Genomic DNA, 21,585 nt, shown 5'->3' with positions numbered 1-21,585 from the left:
TGCTCATGCTTTGCATCTGATTATTTTGGCGAAGCCTGAATATACTGATATCTATGTACAATGATGGAAATAACAGGAGGTATAATAATAAATACAGAAGATACCTGTGGTCACAATCCTCTGTGCATCCGTTGCTAATAGACTCCACAGAACACTAGATAGTCTGTAGTTCTGTACCATGACTTGTTACTTATAAGCGACATCACAAAAATGAAATTCCTCATAAAGATGATTTCTTGTGAGTCATCTTGAGTCTTACTGATTTGGTGAACAAGCTTAGTGTTGTAGGATTAAACATGCTCTAAATTGGCATGAACTTATCACAGTATGACTAGTACGGGCTGCCACTTTTGTCTGCCCTCAACAATAACTTGGATGTACTTAACATTTCTGTCTTAGCTCTTTACTAGCCGTCTGATTATGGACACGTGTGTGATCCATTCATTAGGTTAAGACCCAATTATTGGGCATTTAAGCTGTAAGAAGGATTCGTTGAATCCCATCTGAAAATTAATGAAATTGTTATTCCCTTGGCTGCGCTTCTTAGCACATAAATCTGGCTTGGATCTCCGATTCAAGAGGTGTTTAACACCATCTATCCTCCATTTTCACTCATCTGTGTGTTGATTTGTTGTGTAATCACAACAATTGGCATCAATGCCGTTCCATCCACCCAATTTTTTTTTTCCAATGATGCTCAAAGAGCTTGAAAATAAAACCACAGCTAATGAAGTTGCTATCAATAAACTTTAATCGGATTTCAAAACCCTTTCCGCTGATCTTACTCAACAAATTGATACTGTGAAAGCTAGTTTCAGAGAAATTTTACAAGAGAATAACCGCAATCTTATTCAGTTGCTCAATAAACCTGCAAATCACAATCGAACTGAAGACCCAGGTGGTTCTAACCAGCAGGATGACGACTACACAAATTGTTCTCATCATCGTTCTAACTTCGCTAATTATCATCATCGAATTCCTAAGCTCGACTTTCCAAGATTTGAGGGAGATAACCCACGGGGTTGGATTCAGAAAAGTGAGCGATATTTTCAAATCAATGATATTGAGGAACATAGGAAGGTCGACATAGCTGCCATCTATTTGGAAGGTAAGGTTGAGAAATGGTTTCTTAATTTTCAAGTTAATCGCAATAGAATTAAATGGCAAGATTTATCTCTGCATCTCTGTGCTAGATTTGAAAATCTTGTAGAGGAGAATTTTGTTGGTAGCTTCAATAAATTGGTTCAAACTTCATATGTGGATGATTATTATGAAGAGTTTGAGTCCCTCAAAGCATTGATGCTGCGTATGAATCCTTCCTTAAGTGAGTCCTATTTTATTATGAGTTTTCTAAGTGGCTTGAAGGATGATATTGGGAAATCTGTGTCCATGTTTCATCCACAAACATTAGCTGATCCTTTCTCACTGGCTAGATTACAAGAACAAAAACTTCAATTAGCCAATGCAGCACATAAACCATTTCCCACATCATTCAGTACATACTCTAACACTCCCACATCCTACTCTCCAAGTCCTTTACCTCCTAAACAGATTGTAACTTCCCATAAATCCTGTCCTTCCACCCCAAAATCTTTTTTCACACCTACACCAAAGTCTGCCATAACACCCCCTATCATTAAAAGGCTATCTCAAGAGAACATGGATAAGAAAAGAGCTCAAGGACTCTATTATAATTGTGATGTGGTATACATACCTGGACATTTCTGTAAGGGTAAACAAAAACTTTACATGTTACACATGGAGTCTACTGACTCACAAGACATTGAGGAAGAGGAAGAAATTTTTATTGAGGCTCCTGAATCTCCAGTTCTATCTGATGTTGAAGTATCTCTTCATGCTCTCACTGGATCATCCATTGGTGATACCATTAGAATTCCTGGCCTCATCAACAAGAAAACTGTTTCTATACTTATTGACACAGGAAGCACCACTAGCTTCATAGAAAGTGATCTGGTTTCTTCACTTAAGTGCTTCATCACACCAACTTCTCCTCTGCTAGTCACTGTTGCAAATGGAAAGAAAACAACAAGTTCTGGCATATGTCCTAAGCTACATTGGAGCATGTAAGAGCACCGGTTTATGGACAACTTGAGATTTCTACCACTTGGGGGGTATGACATAGTACTTGGAGCAGATTGGTTAAGGAAATTAGGTGATGTAACCTTCAATTTTGCAAAACTTAGCATTTCCTTTCAATATCAAAACAAACATATTACATTGCAGGGCACTACTCCAAAACATTTCTTTATGATGATGAGTGGAGAGGCAGTCAATTTTTTTTTTCTTAAACACTCACATGGAATTGTAGCTCAGTTATTCTCCATCAATACCACCTCCCCACCACCTACAACTCCAGACACCGTACTACCAGTTTTGCTGGAATTCAATGATATATTTCAGGAACCTTCCACCCTTCCACCTAAGAGAAGTCTGGACCATACAATTCCCTTACAACCCAACTCATCACCTATAAACCAGAGAGCTTATAAGTGCCCCTAATGTGCAGAAAGGAGTTGTTGAACAATTGGTTAAAGAAATGCTTCAAAATGGGATAATTCAGCCTAGTCACAACCCATTTTCCTCTCCCATTCTTCTTGTGAGAAAGAAAGATAATTGTTGGAGGTTCTGTATGGATTATAGGAAGCTCAACAACATCACTATTAAAGATAAGTTTCATATACCTATTGTGGATGAATTGCTAGATGGACTACATGGTGCCATCATCTTTTCAAAGATAGACATGAGGGATGGATATCATCAAATCCGAGTTTATGATCTTGACATCTACAAAACAGCTTTTAGAACCCATCAAGGACATTATGAGTTTAAAGTAATGTCATTTGGCCTCACCAATGCCCCTGCCACATTTCAGGCTCTCATGAATGATATTTTCCAACCATTCTTAAGAAAATTTGTATTGGTCTTCTTTAATGACATACTTATTTACAGTAAAAGCATGAGTGACCATTTGGAACACCTCAAAATGGTTTTTAATCTGCTTAGACAGCATCAACTCTTTGCAAATATGTCAAAATGTTGCTTTGGACAACCTTCCTTGGAGTATCTTGGTCACATTGTCTCAGCAGAGGGTGTTTGTGCTGATCCAAATAAAATTGCATGTATGCAATCTTGGCCACTACCAAAGAATATAAAGGAACTGAGGGGTTTTCTGGGTCTCACAGGTTATTACAGAAAGTTTGTGCAACATTATGGTGTTATAAGCAAGCCAGTAACTGCTCTTCTCAAGAAAAATTCTTTCCAATGGAGTCCAGCTGCTACAACTACATTTGAGAAGGAATTTCTAGCTATTGTTACTGCAGTTCAAAGGTGGAAACATTATCTCCAAGATACTAAATTCATTATCAAAACTGACCATCAAAGTTTGAAGTACCTATTGGAACAGAAGGTTACCACTGCATTCCAACAAAAATGGATCATCAAATTGCTTGGCTTTGATTATGAAATTCAGTACAAAAAAGGTTGTGACAATGTGGTTGCTGATGCACTTTCTAGAAGACCCTCAGATTATGCTACTTGCCATTCCATGGCAATATTGAAAAAGCGGAGGTCTAACAACACCACCCAATATTTCGCTTAGCAATCTGTATGGACAAACTCGAATATACTTTTAAGAGAATCAACAAGACTCAATCAATTAAAAGTATATCAACGAGTTTAGATCTCTCTCTTGATTTGATTTCCTCAAACAGAAACTGCGAGTACTAACCAAATACAAGGGATAACTTGGATGGTACCAAAGACCAATATCCAAGTGTCAATCAATATCAATCAACAACTGTTAGGTCGGATTCTCCAATTGACTGATCTAACGCACAACCTGTATTATTTCAATTATAAAGATAAAACAACATAATGCGGAAATTGAAATAACACAGACACCAGAAATTTTGTTAACGAGGAAACCGCAAATGCAGAAAAACCCCGGGACCTAGTCCAGATTGAACACACACTGTATTAAGACGTTACAGACACTAGCCTACTCCAAGCTAACTTCGGACTGGATTGTAGTTGAACCCCAATCAGTCTCCCACTGATCCAAGGTACAGTTGTACTCCCTACGCCTCTGATCCCAGCAGGATACTGCGCACTTGATTCCCTTAAATGATCTCACCCACAACTAAGAGTTGCTACGACCCAAAATCGCAGGCTTTGACAATAAACAAATCTGTGCTCACACAGACAAGTCTATCAAAGGATCAATCTGTCTCCCACAAAAAAATCCTAAAGTTTTTGTTCCGTCTTTTGATAATAATCAAGGTGAACAGGAACCAATTGATAATCCGGTGTTATATTCCCGAAGAACAGCCTAGATTAATCAATCACCTCACAACAATCTTAATCGTATGGTAGCGAAACAAGATGTTGTGGAATCACAAACAATGAGACGAAGATGTTTGTGATTACTTTTTATATCTTGCCTATCGGAGATATCAAATCTCAAGCCAATCAATCTGATTGTACTCGTACGATAGAAGATGCAAGATCAAATCACACAACTGCGATAAAAGTAGTATCGATCTGGCTGCACAATCCCAATGAAGTCATTAACATGGTTTTTGAAGAAGAAAACCAAAGGTTAAAGGAGAACCGACTCTAGTACGCAAACTAGTATCACACGTAAGCTGTGGGGATTAGTTTTGCACAATACTAGATGTCTCATTTATATAGTCTTTCAAATCAGGGTTTTGCCTTGGTAACAAAGCAATCAATATTCACTGTTAGATGAAAACCTGATTTAGATTCAAGCTAATATTTCTCAACTGTTAGATCGAAAACTTAGCTTGTTATACACAAATGAATTGCACGCTTCTAGGTTTGTTAACCGTACCCAAACGTGTACATTGTTAGTTCAACAATAGTTAACCAAAAGGTTAGACATATGAGCATTTCATATCAACCATGTTCTTCTTCACCATAACTAGTTCAAATGACTCAAATGAACTAGTTAGAGAGTTTTTCAATTGCAAGGAAATCTTATGTAACTACATTGGTACTGGTGCTCAGATTAGAGACAAACTCTTACAGTCCCTACATACTTCGGCCATTGGAGGACATTATGGCATTCAAGTTACATCAGTGAGAGAAGGAAGTCATTTTCATTGGCCAGGTATACATAAAGACATCATTTATCTTGTATCCCAGTGTGACATTTGTCAGAGAAACAAAGCTGATACCACCAACTCAGCTGGATTGCTACAGCCTCTGCCTATACCTGAACATGCTTGGCAACATATTACAATGGATTTTATAGAAGGCTTGCCTATAAGCAGCAAGAAAAGTGTCATCTTGGTGGTAGTAGACATACTAAAAAAATATGCTCACTTCTTAGCTCTACAACATCCCTATACTGCTGCATCTGTAGCTCATGCATTTCTGAATCAGGTGGCTAAGTTACATGGATTATCCTGTTCAATTGTGTCTGATAGAGATAAAGTCTTCACTAGCAATTTCTGGCAGGATTTATTTAAAGCGTCGGGTACTAGCATCAACCTCATCCCAGCATATCATCCCCAAACAGATAGCCAAACTGAAAGGGTCAATGATTGTGTTGAGAATTATTTGAGGTGCATCATTGGCCACAAACCAGGGAAGTGGACTGACTTCTTAGCCTTAGCAGAATGGTGGTATAATACTAGCTACCACACATGCCTCAACACTTCTCCTTTTCAGGCACTATATGGGTATGTTCCTCCTCATCTTGCTTTTCCTTCTGCTACTACCACTTCAGTTGCTGCAGTTGAGACATACTTGAGAGACAGAGCTTCTCTTCTTGATATCTTTAAAGAGTCTCTTCATACATCCCAAGAAAGAATGAAGTTATATGCTGACAGATCAAGACAAGATATAACCTTTGCAGTTGGAGACTTTGTCTACCTGAAACATCAACCTTATAGGCAGTCCACTCTTTCCTTGAGGAAAAATTTTAAGCTCCCTTCCAAATTCTATGGTCCTTATCAAGTTATTCAGCGCATTGTCACAGTGGCTTACAGGTTGGATCTACCTTCACACTCTCGCATTCATCCGGTATTCCATGTTTCTCAACTCAAGAAACATATCGGTCAGAAGCACACTCCTTCTCCCTCTCTGCCAGTAGTGCACCATGAAGGCCAGGTGATTATGCTCCCTGAAAAGGTTTTGGATACAAGGCAAATTCTGCAGGGCAAGCAACATGTCAGCCAAGTATTGATCCAATGGACTAACTCCTTTCCTGAGAATGTTTTTCAACATGTCAACATCTCTAATATTCGCAACCACTATCCTAAGTTCATCCTTGAGGACAAGGATGTTTTTCAGGGGTAGGTATTGTCACGGTATGACTAGTACATGCTGCCACTTTAGTGTGCCCTCAGTAATAACTTGGATGTACTTAACATTTCTGTCTTAGCTCTTTACTAGCCGTATGATTATGGACACGTGTGTGTGATCCATTCATTAGGTTAAGACCCAATTATTGGGCATTTAAGCTGTAAGAAGGATTCGTTGAATCCCATCTGAAAATTAATGAAATTGTTATTCCCTTGGCTGCGCTTCTTAACACAGAAATATGGCTTGGATCTCTGATTCAAGAGTTGTTTAACACCATATATCCTCCATTTTCACTCATCTGTGTGTTGATCTGTTGTGTAATCACAACAGAACTATTTTGAACTGGAGTTCAGTTGGTATCCAGTTTCAAGTCTCCAGGTGTAACAAAGTGGACTTGCTGGTTTTTGAGTTCTGACCATTATTCTTTCCATGCTGTCTTGGGATCAGTGTCTCAAAAAACTCTTTCAAGCTCGCTTTTTAGCCCTTCAATATAAAAACGCTTCAAAACGTCCCCTTTAATATTTTAGGAAAAAAGAGGGCTTTAAAGCCCAAAAAAAGTCTGGAGTTTCCTTTTTGTTATAATAAAAAAAAAACCTAAAAACTATTATCAACTCTCAACAAGATAACTATTTGGAGACTTCAAATGTTTCACCTTATATTCTGCATCTTCTTCTTCTTCTTTCGTTATATTCTACTCTACGTTTTTATTCTTCTGATCTGCAATGGCTAGCCTGCCTGCCCAAGCTAAGAAATCTACACTTCTATTCTTCTGATCTTACTTTCATATGGTTTTGTGTTAAGAGGTTTATATAAGTATTTATCTATTTATTTATATATATTTTTTGAAGCTACGCTTAAACAACGTTTTGAAGTCGTGCTTTGCACTTTTTTTGAAACCTTGCTTGGGATGATCGTGACTCCAGTCTCCAGATGCATCAGATTCTGAATTCGATTTTTTTTATCACAATAGCCTTTGTTGTTATGCAGTATATTGTTTAGGGACCAACATCCACCTTTTCTATCATAATCTGTTACTGAGTTCATCTGTATATGATATTTGCGAGATTCATTTATGACCAAATGAAGAGAAGTCTCGAGTATTTTACACAAAACCTATCATTAGAAAATTCACCCTGGTGGAGTGCGCATATTAAACATGCATATGTCGTATTCTTTGTTGGGTGTTTTGTCTGATTATTGTTTATTTTATTTTTGAACTTTTGACACTTTAATTGTTCCATGTATTCCCTGTTTCGCAAAATGGAATCAAAATGGAAGAACTTCTCTAGGAAATTGCCTCGCAAAAGAATAACTGATGAGGTGGGAAAAGGATCAGATAAGCGATCACTTATGTTACTCCAACACAGGCAGATAGTGTTGGATTAACTTCAACATAGAAGTCACTAACAAGTTGGTTAGGACAAGATTAGGAAATTGATGTAATCCTAAGGGAATTAGAAGTCATCTAGTTCTAAGAAAAGGTAAGACATGTAATAAGGTAATAGGATTAGGAAAAGGAATTCATAGTTCTATATATATATGATCACCAAAGTTGTGGTTGATCATATGAGCAAGATTAGAGCTTGTGTTTAGTTTTGAGAGATTTTCTAAACATCAATAAAGAGAGTTGTCTTTATATAAGCTAAGTTTCATCTTGCAGTTGCCATTAATTGGTATCTGAGCTTGTCTACACCGAGCCATGGGAGACGAGAGCACCATCATACGTGCAAAAGATTTCTCATAAGCACAGTTGAAGCTTAAGGGGGAGAATGTTGGATTAACTTCAACATAGAAGTCACTAACAAGTTGGTTAGGACAAGATTAGAAAATTGATGTAATCCTAAGGGAATTAGAAGTCATCTAGTTCTAAGAAAAGGTAAGACATGTAATAAGGCAATAGGACTAGGAAAAGGAATTCATAGTTATATATATATATGATCACCAAAGTTGTGGTTGATCATATGAGCAAGATTAGAGCTTGTGTTTAGTTTTGAGAGATTTTCTAAACATCAATAAAGAGAGTTGTCTTTATATAAGCTAAGTTTCATCTTGCAGTTTCCATTAGATAGCTTTGAGCAAAGTTGAAAGTACATTATATTGTGAACATTTAGAAGTCGACTGGAAGCTAAGTACCACTGGATGAGACACAATATGTGCAATTCAATTCCTTCTCTAATGGTTTAGTTAATGGCTCTATAAGTGGTATGGACCACATTGTGTATGCCTTGCGGTCTACAGACTACACACCCCACTTGAAACTGGGCATTGGTTAGAGGAGATGGAATGGTCACAACACTTTGAAAGAGCATGAAGCTATCTAGAGCAGTGTACACACCTCTACATGTAAATTTTTTATTCGAAAATTCGAAGTGCGATTATTGTTGTTGGGGCCAAATCAATACCAACCCTTAAGTTATATATTATGTAATATCTTCGTGATCTAATAAAATTTTCAAAAAATAATATTCATCTAAAGAACAATTTTGGAGAAGATGTATAATTACCTATTGTGTTCCAGTGCCCACCACAAGTTGATCTTGTAAAAGGATCCTCATTACTGGTGTACTGTTTATTGTGAATGTGCCTAAAGATTGAAATCATATCCGAGAGAGATGGATGGTAACGCTTAGATATTTATGTTATCATTGCGATGAACCATGTGTGCTCATATGTTACCTGCACGGCATTGGTTGTGGTGTTAACTGCCAATGCCTTATGCATGTGAAAGTGTAATATGGAAAGATTCTGGTGTATTTTCTGATATTCTTAGCTAATAACAAGATAAATGAGGAGACAATCGAGTTTTCTGAGCGGAAAAGATAGGTTTATCAGTCCAATGAATCAGAAGAAGGCGTCAGCTTGGCAAAAATGATTTTTTTTTTTTTTTGGAAATGCTAGATACCACGCTGTTTTTGCTCGCCAATTGCTCGCACTCCTATGTGGCGAGTGTGAGTAGGATATTTGTAATCCGAGTCAATAGGTGGGTTAGGGAGAGAGAGAAAAATGATATTTTAATCTTATTTTCGGATTATTTTTTTTCTACTTTTACTCTTTTATTTCCATTTTCTGAGTTTCCGCTTCAGGAAAACAAAATCATTTATGGAGATTCAAAATCATATCTCAATAATTGTAAATTTCAAAACCAATAACTTCATAAGCGACTTAATCAAAGAAACTCTACTAGTTTGAGTTATTATATATTTTTTGTGTTTTCTTGAGATAAAAACCCGTCGAAATCATCTATCCAGTCAAGTTGGAAATCTTAGAAACTGGGATGGTAATTCATATCACCATTTTGGGTAAATTCGTTCCTACTGTTGTTAGTATGATCTTTAGTGGGAGAGATGAATTAAGTTTTTTTTTTTTCTTTTTTGACAGAGGAATAGCAACTTAGAGAATATCTGATTTTGGATCCTTCGGTTGCGTTAATGGAGGCTTAATTAGAGGTAGCATAATCAGATTTTCAAGATGGTATTGACTGAAGATTATTCTCTTACTAATAATTTCACGGCTGAAATGTATGATGTGCGCATAAACTGGAGGTGGTGGGGGATGGTAGTGTTTGAGCTGTTCATATTGATGGACATTTAAAAAATTCTGAAAGGTTCACCTAATCAAAGGTTAGAAACAAGTACTGATGGACATTTGCACTACCATGATTCCATGAATCATCAACTGAAACATAGTCCTTCCATTAACGAAGTCCAAATTTTGCAGCTGAAATAATGATCGATGTAATTCGAAAGCATCTTAAACTTAACAAATCAAATAGGAAAAATAAGGATCACCCCCAGATAAATTCCTAAATAATTCATACAAATTTCAACAACCCAAAATTCTATAAGACTAAAGCAAACCCTAAAATCCATTTCAAATCAATCAAAACATGATCGATCTTAAAAATTATACTCAACAATTGAAGAAAAGGATTATAATGATGATTATCATAAGTGGAGATGACACAATCATCTTCTGAACAAACATGAATAACTTATTAGATCTGCCACCCACTTTTTATCCATTTCAGAACAAAAATGAATAACCAACTAAGATCAATCTAGATCTTGAAAATTTATTGTTGTAATGAGAAAATAGATATGAAGATGAATGGAATGAGAGAGAGTAGCATTGGGTAAAGGGAAATCAGATACACTTTTTACCTATTTCTCTCTCTTACGACTGATACGTGGAAGGAATCACTGGGACACATCACGGCACCAGCTCAGCGTGCGTGAAAGTCGCGAGTAAAGAGCGATCTGCCTAGCGCGACCGTTTTTTTTGTGTGGCTTATAAATGTGCCAACCGTCTTGTTGATTACGGAGGTCAAGAATGTTGACGCCAGACCTCATCCAGTTTTCAGATAGAGGTGAAGAGGAATTCGATTTGGGCCTTTCTTTGGAAAACGCTGCACATGTTCCAAAAATCCAGTACGGGGGCTGCTTTGTCTTTCATTATTGCGTTCAAATTTTCTCTTCTTGGCCTCTCATGTCTGCGAATTTTGAAAAGCGCTAGTAAATGATGATTTATTTATTCAGTTGAGATCATGTGAAACACCAAGACAGGGGAAATTAGCTGCTTTGCTAATAGCATTTCAAATGCTACATCTTTTAACTATTTAATGATCTTTCGATCAACATAATTTGCTTAAAGTGCTGAGTAATTCACAACCTTGAAGTCAGTAAATAGATAAAAACAGAGTTCAAAGTTCTTGAACGTCATTAACAAATAGGGGAGTTCTTATTTAAAGTTCGTGCTGTTTACAGTATAGTGAAACAGTGTGAAAGGCTAACAAAGGTTTGCTTTTTTTTTTGCTGGATAGTGACCACTACTTTAAAAGGACAGATGAAGATCTGCCTTTTAGAACACTCGTCTCAGTCCTGCTGTCAATAGAATCCTGACATAGTGGGTTCTGACAAAAGGGCTCCAATCCAAGGGATCAAGGGTTAAGATGGCTGCCACCTAATGGGGGAAGGGGGTGGGGAAGGGAATGGGGAAGTATAGCAGTTTCGGAAGTTAATGCAGAACCATCGCTGTTTAATCAGAATTCTACATCAAATCATGCTGCAGGTTCTCATGAAAACACCCAGTGGGAGAAACCACATGAAGGCTGTAAAAATTGAATTAGGATGCTTCGTATAGTAGAACTAATCGTCAAGCTGCAGTTGGTTTAACCCCTCATGATGCTCCAGGTCAATCACTGCTGCCTAAGGATGTTGCATGGAAGCTAGAGACAGTGATCAAGCTGAAGCCTTAGCTTGTTTGGAAGTGCAACTCGGGTCCAGGAGGAATTAGTAATTCAGAAAGATGAGAACAAAAGCTGTTAACTCTTCTTTTGCCAAGTTAAGATGTGAGGGTGTAAGTCCTAATAACTACAGGGAATGCTCGCATGCAAGAAGACTAGCTAACAGTCCTGCTGATTCCCTAGCAGAGATCTGCCGTATGACAAGCAGTCCACCTAGTTGCCTACTTGATGATCTTTAAAAAGACATCAAGTATTCAAGTCTGTAAATACTCATACTTAGTTCCTCATTATTAAAAATAAAATAAATTATGTGATGATAATTTGGAAAATTATTCTACAAAATAACAAAAGAAGAAAGAAAAATAACCCTGTTATCTTAAGAAACACAAACACAATGCCAAAGGATAATTTATCCAGAACCATTAAATGCCGAATCTCAATGAAATCCTCAAACTCTTTGACCTCGTAATATGATCCGATTTGAGAAGGGTTGGCAATTGAAGGATCAAGAGACAGCAGCAGCTCATTCACTAGAACCAGTAGCCATCAAGAACTCACCCTCACATACTACCTCACCCCCAACGTATGCCTTCCCTTCCATCTTAGCTATTCCAAAACGTTTCTGTAATTTAATAAGGGTCATCCTCATAACCAGGGTATCCCCTGCAATCACTGGTTTCCTGAACCTCACTTTGTCAATTCCTGCAAAGAAAAAGTTTTGTTGAGACCCACCCACTTCTGGTTGCAACATCACCACACCTCCAACCTGAGCCATGGCCTGGATACCAAACAATGTATTAGTGCTTATTAAGAACATGAATACTCTTCCCAACATTAACTGAAAATCATATTGACGACAAGGTTTATTTATTGATAATCAAAAATTTCAGGCAACACTCAATAAAAGATATGGAAACATTGAACATCAAGATTCAAGGCAAACTTATGAACTCCGAGAATGAAGAAGTAATTTGTTTGTATACAAGTGATTTCACAATTCCATATTACAGATTTTAATGAAAAAGCTGGAGCGGTAAAGCAACTAATAAGCAAGTTTATATTGCAGTTATGTTTACAGTGTGCAAAACCTCCCTTTAGGACCTGTATGTTTACTACAGCAGATGTTCTCTCATGACAAAAACTTCTGCATATGATATTTGCCACACATTATATACTTCATGGCACCACTAAGACAAAGGAGATTATGAGGGACTTTATCAACTTGATATATCTAAAAAGTTGTTGCAGTTTGCATCCAAGATGTACAACCAACAAAACAAATGAATATGAAGGTTAGCTATTATAGGAACAAATTTCATGCTATGGGCCTAGTTGACCGGCACTCTCCGTCACTTGAATGTATAAATCTAACAAAGTTCTGGCAATTTGAAACACTTGGTTCTCCATCAATTGTTCAGGTACACCGTTGGTAACAGCAATACAACATCTAAAAAACCCTTCTAATTTAAATTAAAGGAAATTTTTATAGTCATCACTGGAAATTTAAGGCATCACAGGAGGATCGGTCTGGTATGGATAAAATCAAACATCCCACACCATCATAAATTGAATCACTATCGGTATCTATAAACTTTATGCAAAATGACATAGTAAAAAACACTATGAGTAATCTGATTTGGATGATTACTCGACGAACCACACTATGAAACCATACAACACATGTTTAGGCTTGGCTTAGTTTTTGATGTCTCAACGGTGGGACTCAGAACTGCAGAGCTGGTTTTCAGATGTGCATACTAGGACTTTTCCTAGCAGTGAATGTACATGACTATGCTCATGAAACCAAACAAACAACATACCACCATAAAAGAATCAATAATCAGTTTGTTATGACAATAACACTAGTAGTACTGGTTCTGATCAAAACACTAGTAAACGTTCAATTAAACGTTCAATCAACATAAAATGTAGATATGCAAAACATAAATTGTACCTCAATCATGAGAACTCCAGGCATAATTGGTCTTTCTGGGAAATGGCCAGGAAAGAAATTATCATTGATTGTTACATTCTTAATTGCAACTGCTGAAACTCCAGCATTGTATTCAATCACTCTATCAACCAATAGAAACGGAAACCTATGAGGTAGAATTTCGCGAATCTTGTTAATATCCATCACAGTTGGGTATGCAGGAAATTGCTTCTCAATTGGAACATCTTTGACAGTTTCTTCTATTCCATTGACAGAAGAACAGGTAATGAAATTTCTTCGGTTGAAATGAGATCTAGGGCTAGAAACTGAAACTTTAGATGACAAAATTCTTTTATGATTTTTAAGTGAAATGGTAGTAGTAGGTAATAAGGAATGATAATGATGAGTTGATGAAGCTTGAGATGAAGATGAATGAGATGAGAATGTTGAGAATATGTGATTTGTTAGAGCCCTAGCTTCCATCGTTGGGGAAAGTGAACTGACAACGAGATGCTAGAGACAGAGAAAAATGGCGAGATTTACAGAGAGACTTGAGAGAGAGAGAAAGAGAGAGGGGTCTATTAAACAAGGGGAAAAAATGGTTTAGTCCACAAACACTTCAAAATATACGGATTAGTCCATCTGAGTTAACTAGGTACAATTAAGTCCAAAAATTATTTAAAATCTGAAAAATACACATATAATCTTCCTAATTTGCAATTTAGTCCAGATATTTACAGTTAGTCCAAAATGACTCATGATGATGTCAACAATTTTAAATAATATAAAAATAAAATAAATTTATCTTTTCAACTGTTTGACCAAAATTCGCAAACTTTATATATTCGGAAAGCTCTTTCTGAGAGCTACAAAAAGAGTACCCATATGACTATATAATTCTCAATTTTAAAAAATCTTAATTTACATTGGTGTACAAGCGTGTACAAATCCACAAAAATCCAGAAAATCCAAAGACAAGACAATGTGCACCAGTTTGTAGTTTGTACACCACATACAACTTGAATCTTCCATCTAAACATCAGTAACGCTATCCATATTAAATAAACATAACATGGAAACTCAAGTAAATTTGAACCATCAACCTACTCAAACCTTGTGATAGGCCGCTTGGGCGCTTTACCATTTTAAGCTTATGAGTCCCTAAAAATAAACAATAAAAAAATCAACATGTGCACAATAACAAATAACATGTGTACATGTTTGCCAAAAACATGTATACCCATGTGGACAAATCCATATCCAAGAACATTATCGACCAACATGTGTGCAACTACGTGCACATTAACATTACCAAGAACAACTACGGTGTACAATAATGTACATATGATTTTGCTAGATATCATATGAAACAAGAGTAAAATAATGTTCTACCGATAATGAAGATGTTTTTTCCCAAAATAAACTTTATGCAGACATTGTCCATCCCCCTAAACCTAATAATCTACTACTTCAGGCACAAAGTGCTTACTTGGACAAGTACGTCTTCTTGCCTTATATTTAGTATTCAAATAAGTATTGTGCATCACTAACAATTTAGAAATCGTGATATTTCACAAATTTTTCTAAATATGACATAAATATGTGGTTTGTCTTTCTTGTGACATAAGGGCTACTTTAGGTGCACTTCTGTCAAAAAGAATACACGTGACATATCACAAGTTTTTCTAGGAATTACCATGGTGTACAACTATGTACACACCTACAAAAATTAATTGAAGTTCGGAATGAAGTTACTAACCAAATGAAGAAATTCTTGTGCTTTAAAATCAACTGAATATTCCCTCTCCTCCAGTCCTTTAAACAATAATGTATCACTGCACCTCGTCTAAACCCTGCAAAATCATTACAACAATAAATATTAGGCATACATAAAGGACCACGATGACTATAAATATGCTCGGATTCATAGTATGTTGCAGTTCTAGCAACTCATTACTATAAATATGGGGCACATGTAAAGGGACACAATGACTCACAACATTTTTATAAAAGCTAAACCAAGATGAATAACATGTGTACAATATGAATAACATGTGTACAACTATGTACACCTAAATAATCAGCATGTGTACAAATTTGTACACACTAATAATTCAAAAACAAATAAACATGTGCTTCCGAAGGCATCTCACACGAACTGCAGCGGTAACTCTTAACAAATAAAGAAGTACTTTACTCAGTCTCCAATCATAGAATTGGAGACGCAAGAAGCACAATGGTGTACAACTATGTACACATTAAGAATTAACAAGTGTACAACCATATGGTGTACACATCGAGAATCAACAGGTGCACAATGGTGTACAACCATATGGTGCCTATGTACACATCCTTAATAACTCTTCTTAGAATTTGAAAAAGAATAACAAAGTTCAATTGCAAAAAAGTCTGGGAGCATGTTAGATGAATCCAGAAATAGGAATAAGATGGAAAAGTGAATCCATACAAGCAACAATAAAGACATACCTTAAGTTCAATAAAAGAGCTCATGTTCTTGTGCTTCTCAGAAAAGTCATCTTTGCTCTTAAACTTTACATGGTCAAGGAAATTACACAAGGCCCTGCAGTTACCATAAAAGTATAAGAAAGGATCAACAGGTGTACAACTATGAGCACATAAAAAATTAGTATGTGTATAATTATATACACATTAAGAATCAACAGGTGTACAATTATGTGCACGTTAATAATTCAATAAACAAATATGCACAAACTGGTTCTCATTGACTCCTTTGTTCAAGTCATCAAAGTTACGTTCCAAAATCCACTTATAATACATTCATTAACGTAATAAATGGAAAAGTCAGTAGTGATACAAAGAATTGCACCACATTTTAGAGAGTGAGTCTAGTGCTTATTGCTTCAAGAGAGGGAATATTTCAACCCGAAGAATACGTTGAAGTTTAGGAGGCAAGGATTTATCAACATCCTTAATAACTCTTTGCATAATGTGAAAAAGAACAAGAATGTTCAATTGTAAAAAGGTCCGAGAGGAGATCAGATATATCCGAAGGAATATAAATCAGATGGAAAAAATGAACCCATACAAGCAACAACATAGATATACCTTAAAAGAGCTCAGGTTCTTGTACTTCTCAAAAAAGTCATCTTTGCTCTTGAACTTCATAGGGTCAAGAAGATGACACAAGGCCCTGCAGTTGCCATAAAAGTATGAGAAAGAGATCCAATAACTTTTGATGTTTAATTCCTATATAAAAGTTTATGCCAAAATGGATTATGGTTAGCAGCAGTTGTAGGAAGATGTTGAAGGGAAACTAGAAATGAAAAACTAAATCATCATTGTCTAATAACTTGTTTTATGAATCTTATCCAACTTCAATCCAGTCATTTTTATTTTTAGTTCCTTTCTATTATCCAAAGCTTTCTCTCCAACCAATGCAAAGAATTTGGAGTTCACAACATATATTTAGGTCAGGTCAAACGAAATATATCATAGAGACATTTCATTTAATGTGGAAATTACAATGTATGGCAGTGACAATAAAAAAGTAAAGGTGTTTAAAACTCAGAAAGTAGAAATACAAAGAAGACTTACAAGCCAAAGAAATCTAGACAACGATATCGGCAGCTGAAGTAATGTGATTTTGGATAAAAACGATCAACTCGGTCAGCCTTCAAAGGTTCATATATCAGATCCTGATAGGGATGCTTCATGGATACCGCATTTCTTTGTCGCAATCCATCACCTGCAATACATACTTTGTCTATAAGCTACCTAATACATGGACTCGATGCAAAAAAAATATAATGTTCATAAAGCGAACCAAGAAATGATTCATAAAGCGAAAACAGGCAATGGTGTACAAATATGTACACATCTACAAATATGATTCATAGAGTGAGAACATGTAAAAGAAGATATAAAGGTTAAAAGGTGAATAATCATTGAAACTAACAGCAAGAAATGAACAATAATCATGAAAATCAACAAGTGTGCAATTATGTACACATTAAGAATCAATGTGTACAATTCTGTACACATTAAGATTTTCCAAAGCTAGTCATCCATAGGCAGTTGAAACTATCTTTTCTAACATTAAGCGTTAGCGACTACAAAAATTCTAAACCTTCATGTGCATGTGAAGACATTTGAGAAAAAAGACTGATTTGTTAGTAGGATATTTAAATAAGTTTTGATTATTTTTAATAATTGAGATACTTGAATAACGAGTAAACTGCAGCCTCTGTTTTAATTATAAATGTCATTGCGGATCATAACCAACTCAACATTTTCCGCTAAGAAGTAAAGCGTATAATTTCCCTATCCAGAAATAAAACCTCCACAAAAAGATCTTATGTCAAATTAAACGAGCTGCTGGTAATATTGGTTTTTCTTGCTAAAATTTTCTTAGTTTTATCTACTTTACATGAGCATTAGACAAGTTGGATTTTCCACTGGTTGAACATATAAAAGACTTTTCACATTTGCAAAGTTTTAAGAACACCTAATAGTCTGCGAACACGGTTTTCTTGCTAAATTTTCTTAGTTTCATCTTGTTTAAAAGAAGTATAACCACGCCATCTTGTTACTTGAATTTTCTAAAAATGGGGTTTACCTATGTTTTTTCGTACTTAGACGTAAATCCAAACAAGAGAAATATAGCCATGCCACTTATTTCCTTGACAATTTCTCTTTGGTCCACTTCATATCCATATATAGGAAGCACAAAAGGAAGAAACAATACAGTGAGAGATTAATAATACCTGCAGTGAATCCACTAATTCCATCTATGCCATTAAAAAACTTTCATATCAATTGAGAATCTCACTCCAATGCATCGTTATTTTGACTTGTAGAAACTTCACTGGGTGGTGCTGCAAGAGAGATACTAGCAAGAAAATCTTGTGCCACAATCCATGTACATCGCACAACAGGATCAACTGGCATCATCCTATAACCTTCACAAAAATGAGTATCTTCTTAATCAGCCGACAAGCTACTTCGTCAACATAAGCAAGAAGCTTATATGTCAACATAAGTTATATTATCACCAAAATAAAACAGTTCCTCCTATCCCAAAAATGAGCATCCATCTTTTACAAATAAATAAAAAAAGACCAAACAATCTCTATAAACTCTAATAAACTATAATAACGAGAGGAAGTACAGTTGATTAGTTTTTAAACACTACATTAAAAATAAATAAAGTAATTAAACCCAACATCATCAACCCTCTTCACTGCATATACCCAACAAGATAAGATCCTTGAAAGAAAACCTAATATTGATACTCAATTGAATACACAAATTCAATAAAACATCTTAAAATCAAAAAAAATCCCCCAAATTAAGAAAACAATAACTTATTCAAAAAATAGTGATAATAATAATTTCTTCCAAAATTACATAACAAGATCGTAAGTAAATGAATAACATACCTGTAGATTGTTGTAGTGACAATGAATGCATCAATCAACCTCGAATATATATAAATTGATATCAGTAGAACCCCAAATTGATGAAATTAACCCTAAACCAAATTTTTACATTATAAAAATCGTAAAAAAATTTGATGAATCAAGTTGTAACGAGCTTCAAGCTCGTCAACACTATTGGACCAGTCAAGAGACGACTAAGCCGCTAATGACTCGATTAATTAGAGACGAACGTTAATTAATAGGAATTAATCTAACAACGATCTAGAATCAAAATTAGTATTGTTAGATAGGTCTCCAAAAGTTACGTGGAATGGACTACTCGAACGTGTCAGTCGGACACCGGACGAAGAGGATATCACTGGATCTGTACGAGGGCTAAAGAATATTTTGTAGACAAACCGCCTTGGCTGCCCTTATCTTTTTTCTGGGCGCCTTAATAATTTTCATATGCCTTTTCTTCTACGCGTGTCGAGAGAATCTCATTTCTCTTTTCTTCTTTCTCTTTCTTCTTCGTTCTTCTTCTTCCCGTTCTTTCTCCTTCTCTTTCTGTCGATTTCAATTCGAAGAATTGAGTTGTTATCGTGTGAGAAATTGCTTAGAAACTTGTCAGTAAGTTGAATCGAATGAGTAGGTGATTGTACTGTGGTTGATTGAGCTCGGGAAGGAGGAGTTTGAGTTGATGTTGCTGAATCAAATTAGGTTTTGTTCTTGTGATGAAGAAATCCAGAAAGGTTGATGAATCTTTTGAGGATTTGGTGAATTATGGTGGTGTTGATTCGAGGATTTGATTCAATCTCAGAGGAACGGTAAGATAATTTAGGGTTTCAAATTAATTCGATTCTCTTCTTGGAATTGTGCTGTTTGATTGAATTAGTATATGGGTTTGTGTTTAATTGAAGTTTTGATGGATGTATTAGGTTTAATTTGATTTCTTGGAATTAGGGTTTTTTCCCGTTCTTTCCCAAATTAGAAATTAGGGTTTGAGTTTTAACTAGGAATTACCTAATCGGTACTGGAAGGAAGATGAATTGATGATTTTGAGTTAGGGTTTTGGATTGTGATTTGGAACTGAGAAGTTATAGTTGGAGGTTAAATTACAGGGGATGAAGATAAGTGAAAATAGTAGAGTTATGAGGGTTGTGTTAATATTTAATTAAGAGGAAGCTACCACTCATGTAAATGGTGGAGCTTGAATGGAAATGGTGGTCGTATATCTGTGTCGAAGAGTTGTGTAGAAGATAAGAGATGAACTATGGATTCTGTTGGTGGTTATTGTGCAGAGATGGGACTGAAGTTGCAGCTGTTCAACTGATGTTGGTGGTGGTTTTGAAGTGGTGGTGATTTCTGAGAAAAGGTGAAGTTAGTAACTTGTATGGGCTGCTTTGGTTGTTGATGAAACTCAAATTGTACGTGAAGAATTTGATGAAGCTGTTGATGCTGAGACTCAAAAGGGTTGATGATGAGTTTATGAGATGAAGCTATTCCGGTGAAGAATCTTAGGCAAGTGATTGTAGGTTGAGTTACTGAGAGAAGCTTGTATTGTTGAGCACTGGTGATGTTTGGGTTGTTGCTGTAATTAGAGTTACAAGTGGTGATGCAGGTCATGAGAAATGATGTATGAGCATTGCAGGTGGAATTAGTATGATGGGTCTGGTGGTTTGAATGACAGGGGATTGTTGGTGGAGGCAGTGAAGATCTGAACTATGGTGTAGACAAGAGTTGTAAACTGAATTGGTGGCAGTGTTGCAATAATGTTTATGTGGAATTGCCTGAGTTGAAGTAAATGGTGTTGGTGAACCGTGGAAGTTGTGGAATTGCAGATGTAACAATGGAACTGAAAGAGACTGATATGTATGTGCAGCACTGCTAGAATTGAAGTTAGAGGATTGAGGAGGGGTGGCTCAGAGAATAGAGATATGAGAGTATTTGGTGTTGCTAGATTGTAGTGATGGTCGTGTATAGTTTAGGTTAATTCTTATTGAAGCTGCATTTCAGTTATGGTTTGTGCATTGTGTTTTTGTATTGTTTCATGAATTTGAACCTGTTAGTCATTCCGGTTAGACTATTTTACTTATTCTGTTCTTAGCTGACTTTGCCCATCTGACTGAGTTGAATCGTTTTGACTCACCGAGTTCCCTATCTTGACCTGAGTTGACTCAGTGGACCGACTTGGACTTTTACCCTGGACTTTGACTTACGTTGACTGTTAGTTCAACCATCGACCGTTAGAGACTGTCAGTGGACCAGTTTGACTGGGCCTTGTGTATTGGGCCGAGTTCAGTGTACTTGGGCTTAGTGCCATGTATTCTTAGTTTGATGTTTGGACCCTTTATGGTCCGAATTAACCTTTGGTTCCTTCTACAAAGTTGTAGGTATTCATAAGGCATATCTAATGGACTATAGAACCAATACAATTGAATTAGTAAACCTTTAGATGTGTTAAAGTTAGATAATTAAAAGACGTGGAACCATAAATGGGCTTAGTACCATTAGATAGTTCACTTAGCTTATAACTAAAGAATTGTATGAAATTGTGTTACGAGCCTTGTGTGAGCCTTTTTGGCTAATCTTTAGAGTGCTTGTGTGATTAACAATTAATCTTTATTAACAACGATCGATCTAAAGAACGTACCAGTGGATTA

General features: G+C 36.1%; 1 protein-coding gene across 1 annotated transcript; it reads right to left on the bottom strand.

Moving 5' to 3' along the window:
- Nucleotides 1-11,869: 11,869 nt before the first annotated feature.
- Nucleotides 11,870-14,096, bottom strand: LOC113297834 (3-hydroxyacyl-[acyl-carrier-protein] dehydratase FabZ-like). Its single transcript, XM_026546414.1, has 2 exons — nt 13,545-14,096; nt 11,870-12,368 (listed from the first exon to the last, which is right to left on the bottom strand). Exons 1-2 carry the CDS (start codon nt 14,004-14,006, stop codon nt 12,114-12,116), a joined length of 717 nt encoding a protein of 238 aa, XP_026402199.1. The 5' UTR covers nt 14,007-14,096; the 3' UTR covers nt 11,870-12,113.
- Nucleotides 14,097-21,585: the final 7,489 nt, after the last annotated feature.

The sequence above is a fragment of the Papaver somniferum genome, chromosome 7, assembly GCF_003573695.1.
Source record: "Papaver somniferum cultivar HN1 chromosome 7, ASM357369v1, whole genome shotgun sequence".
Classification (NCBI taxonomy): Eukaryota; Viridiplantae; Streptophyta; class Magnoliopsida; order Ranunculales; family Papaveraceae; genus Papaver; species Papaver somniferum.
This window is presented reverse-complemented; position numbering and strand designations above follow the sequence as displayed.

Bases quoted from the DNA above. Each gene is read 5' to 3' on its own strand.
- LOC113297834 (XM_026546414.1), bottom strand. From the start codon at position 14,006: ATGGAAGCTAGGGCTCTAACAAATCACATATTCTCAACATTCTCATCT. The intron at 12,369-13,544 runs GTACAATTTATG...TTTGGTATCCAG, and splicing joins CTGGAGTTCTCATGATTGAG to GCCATGGCTCAGGTTGGAGG.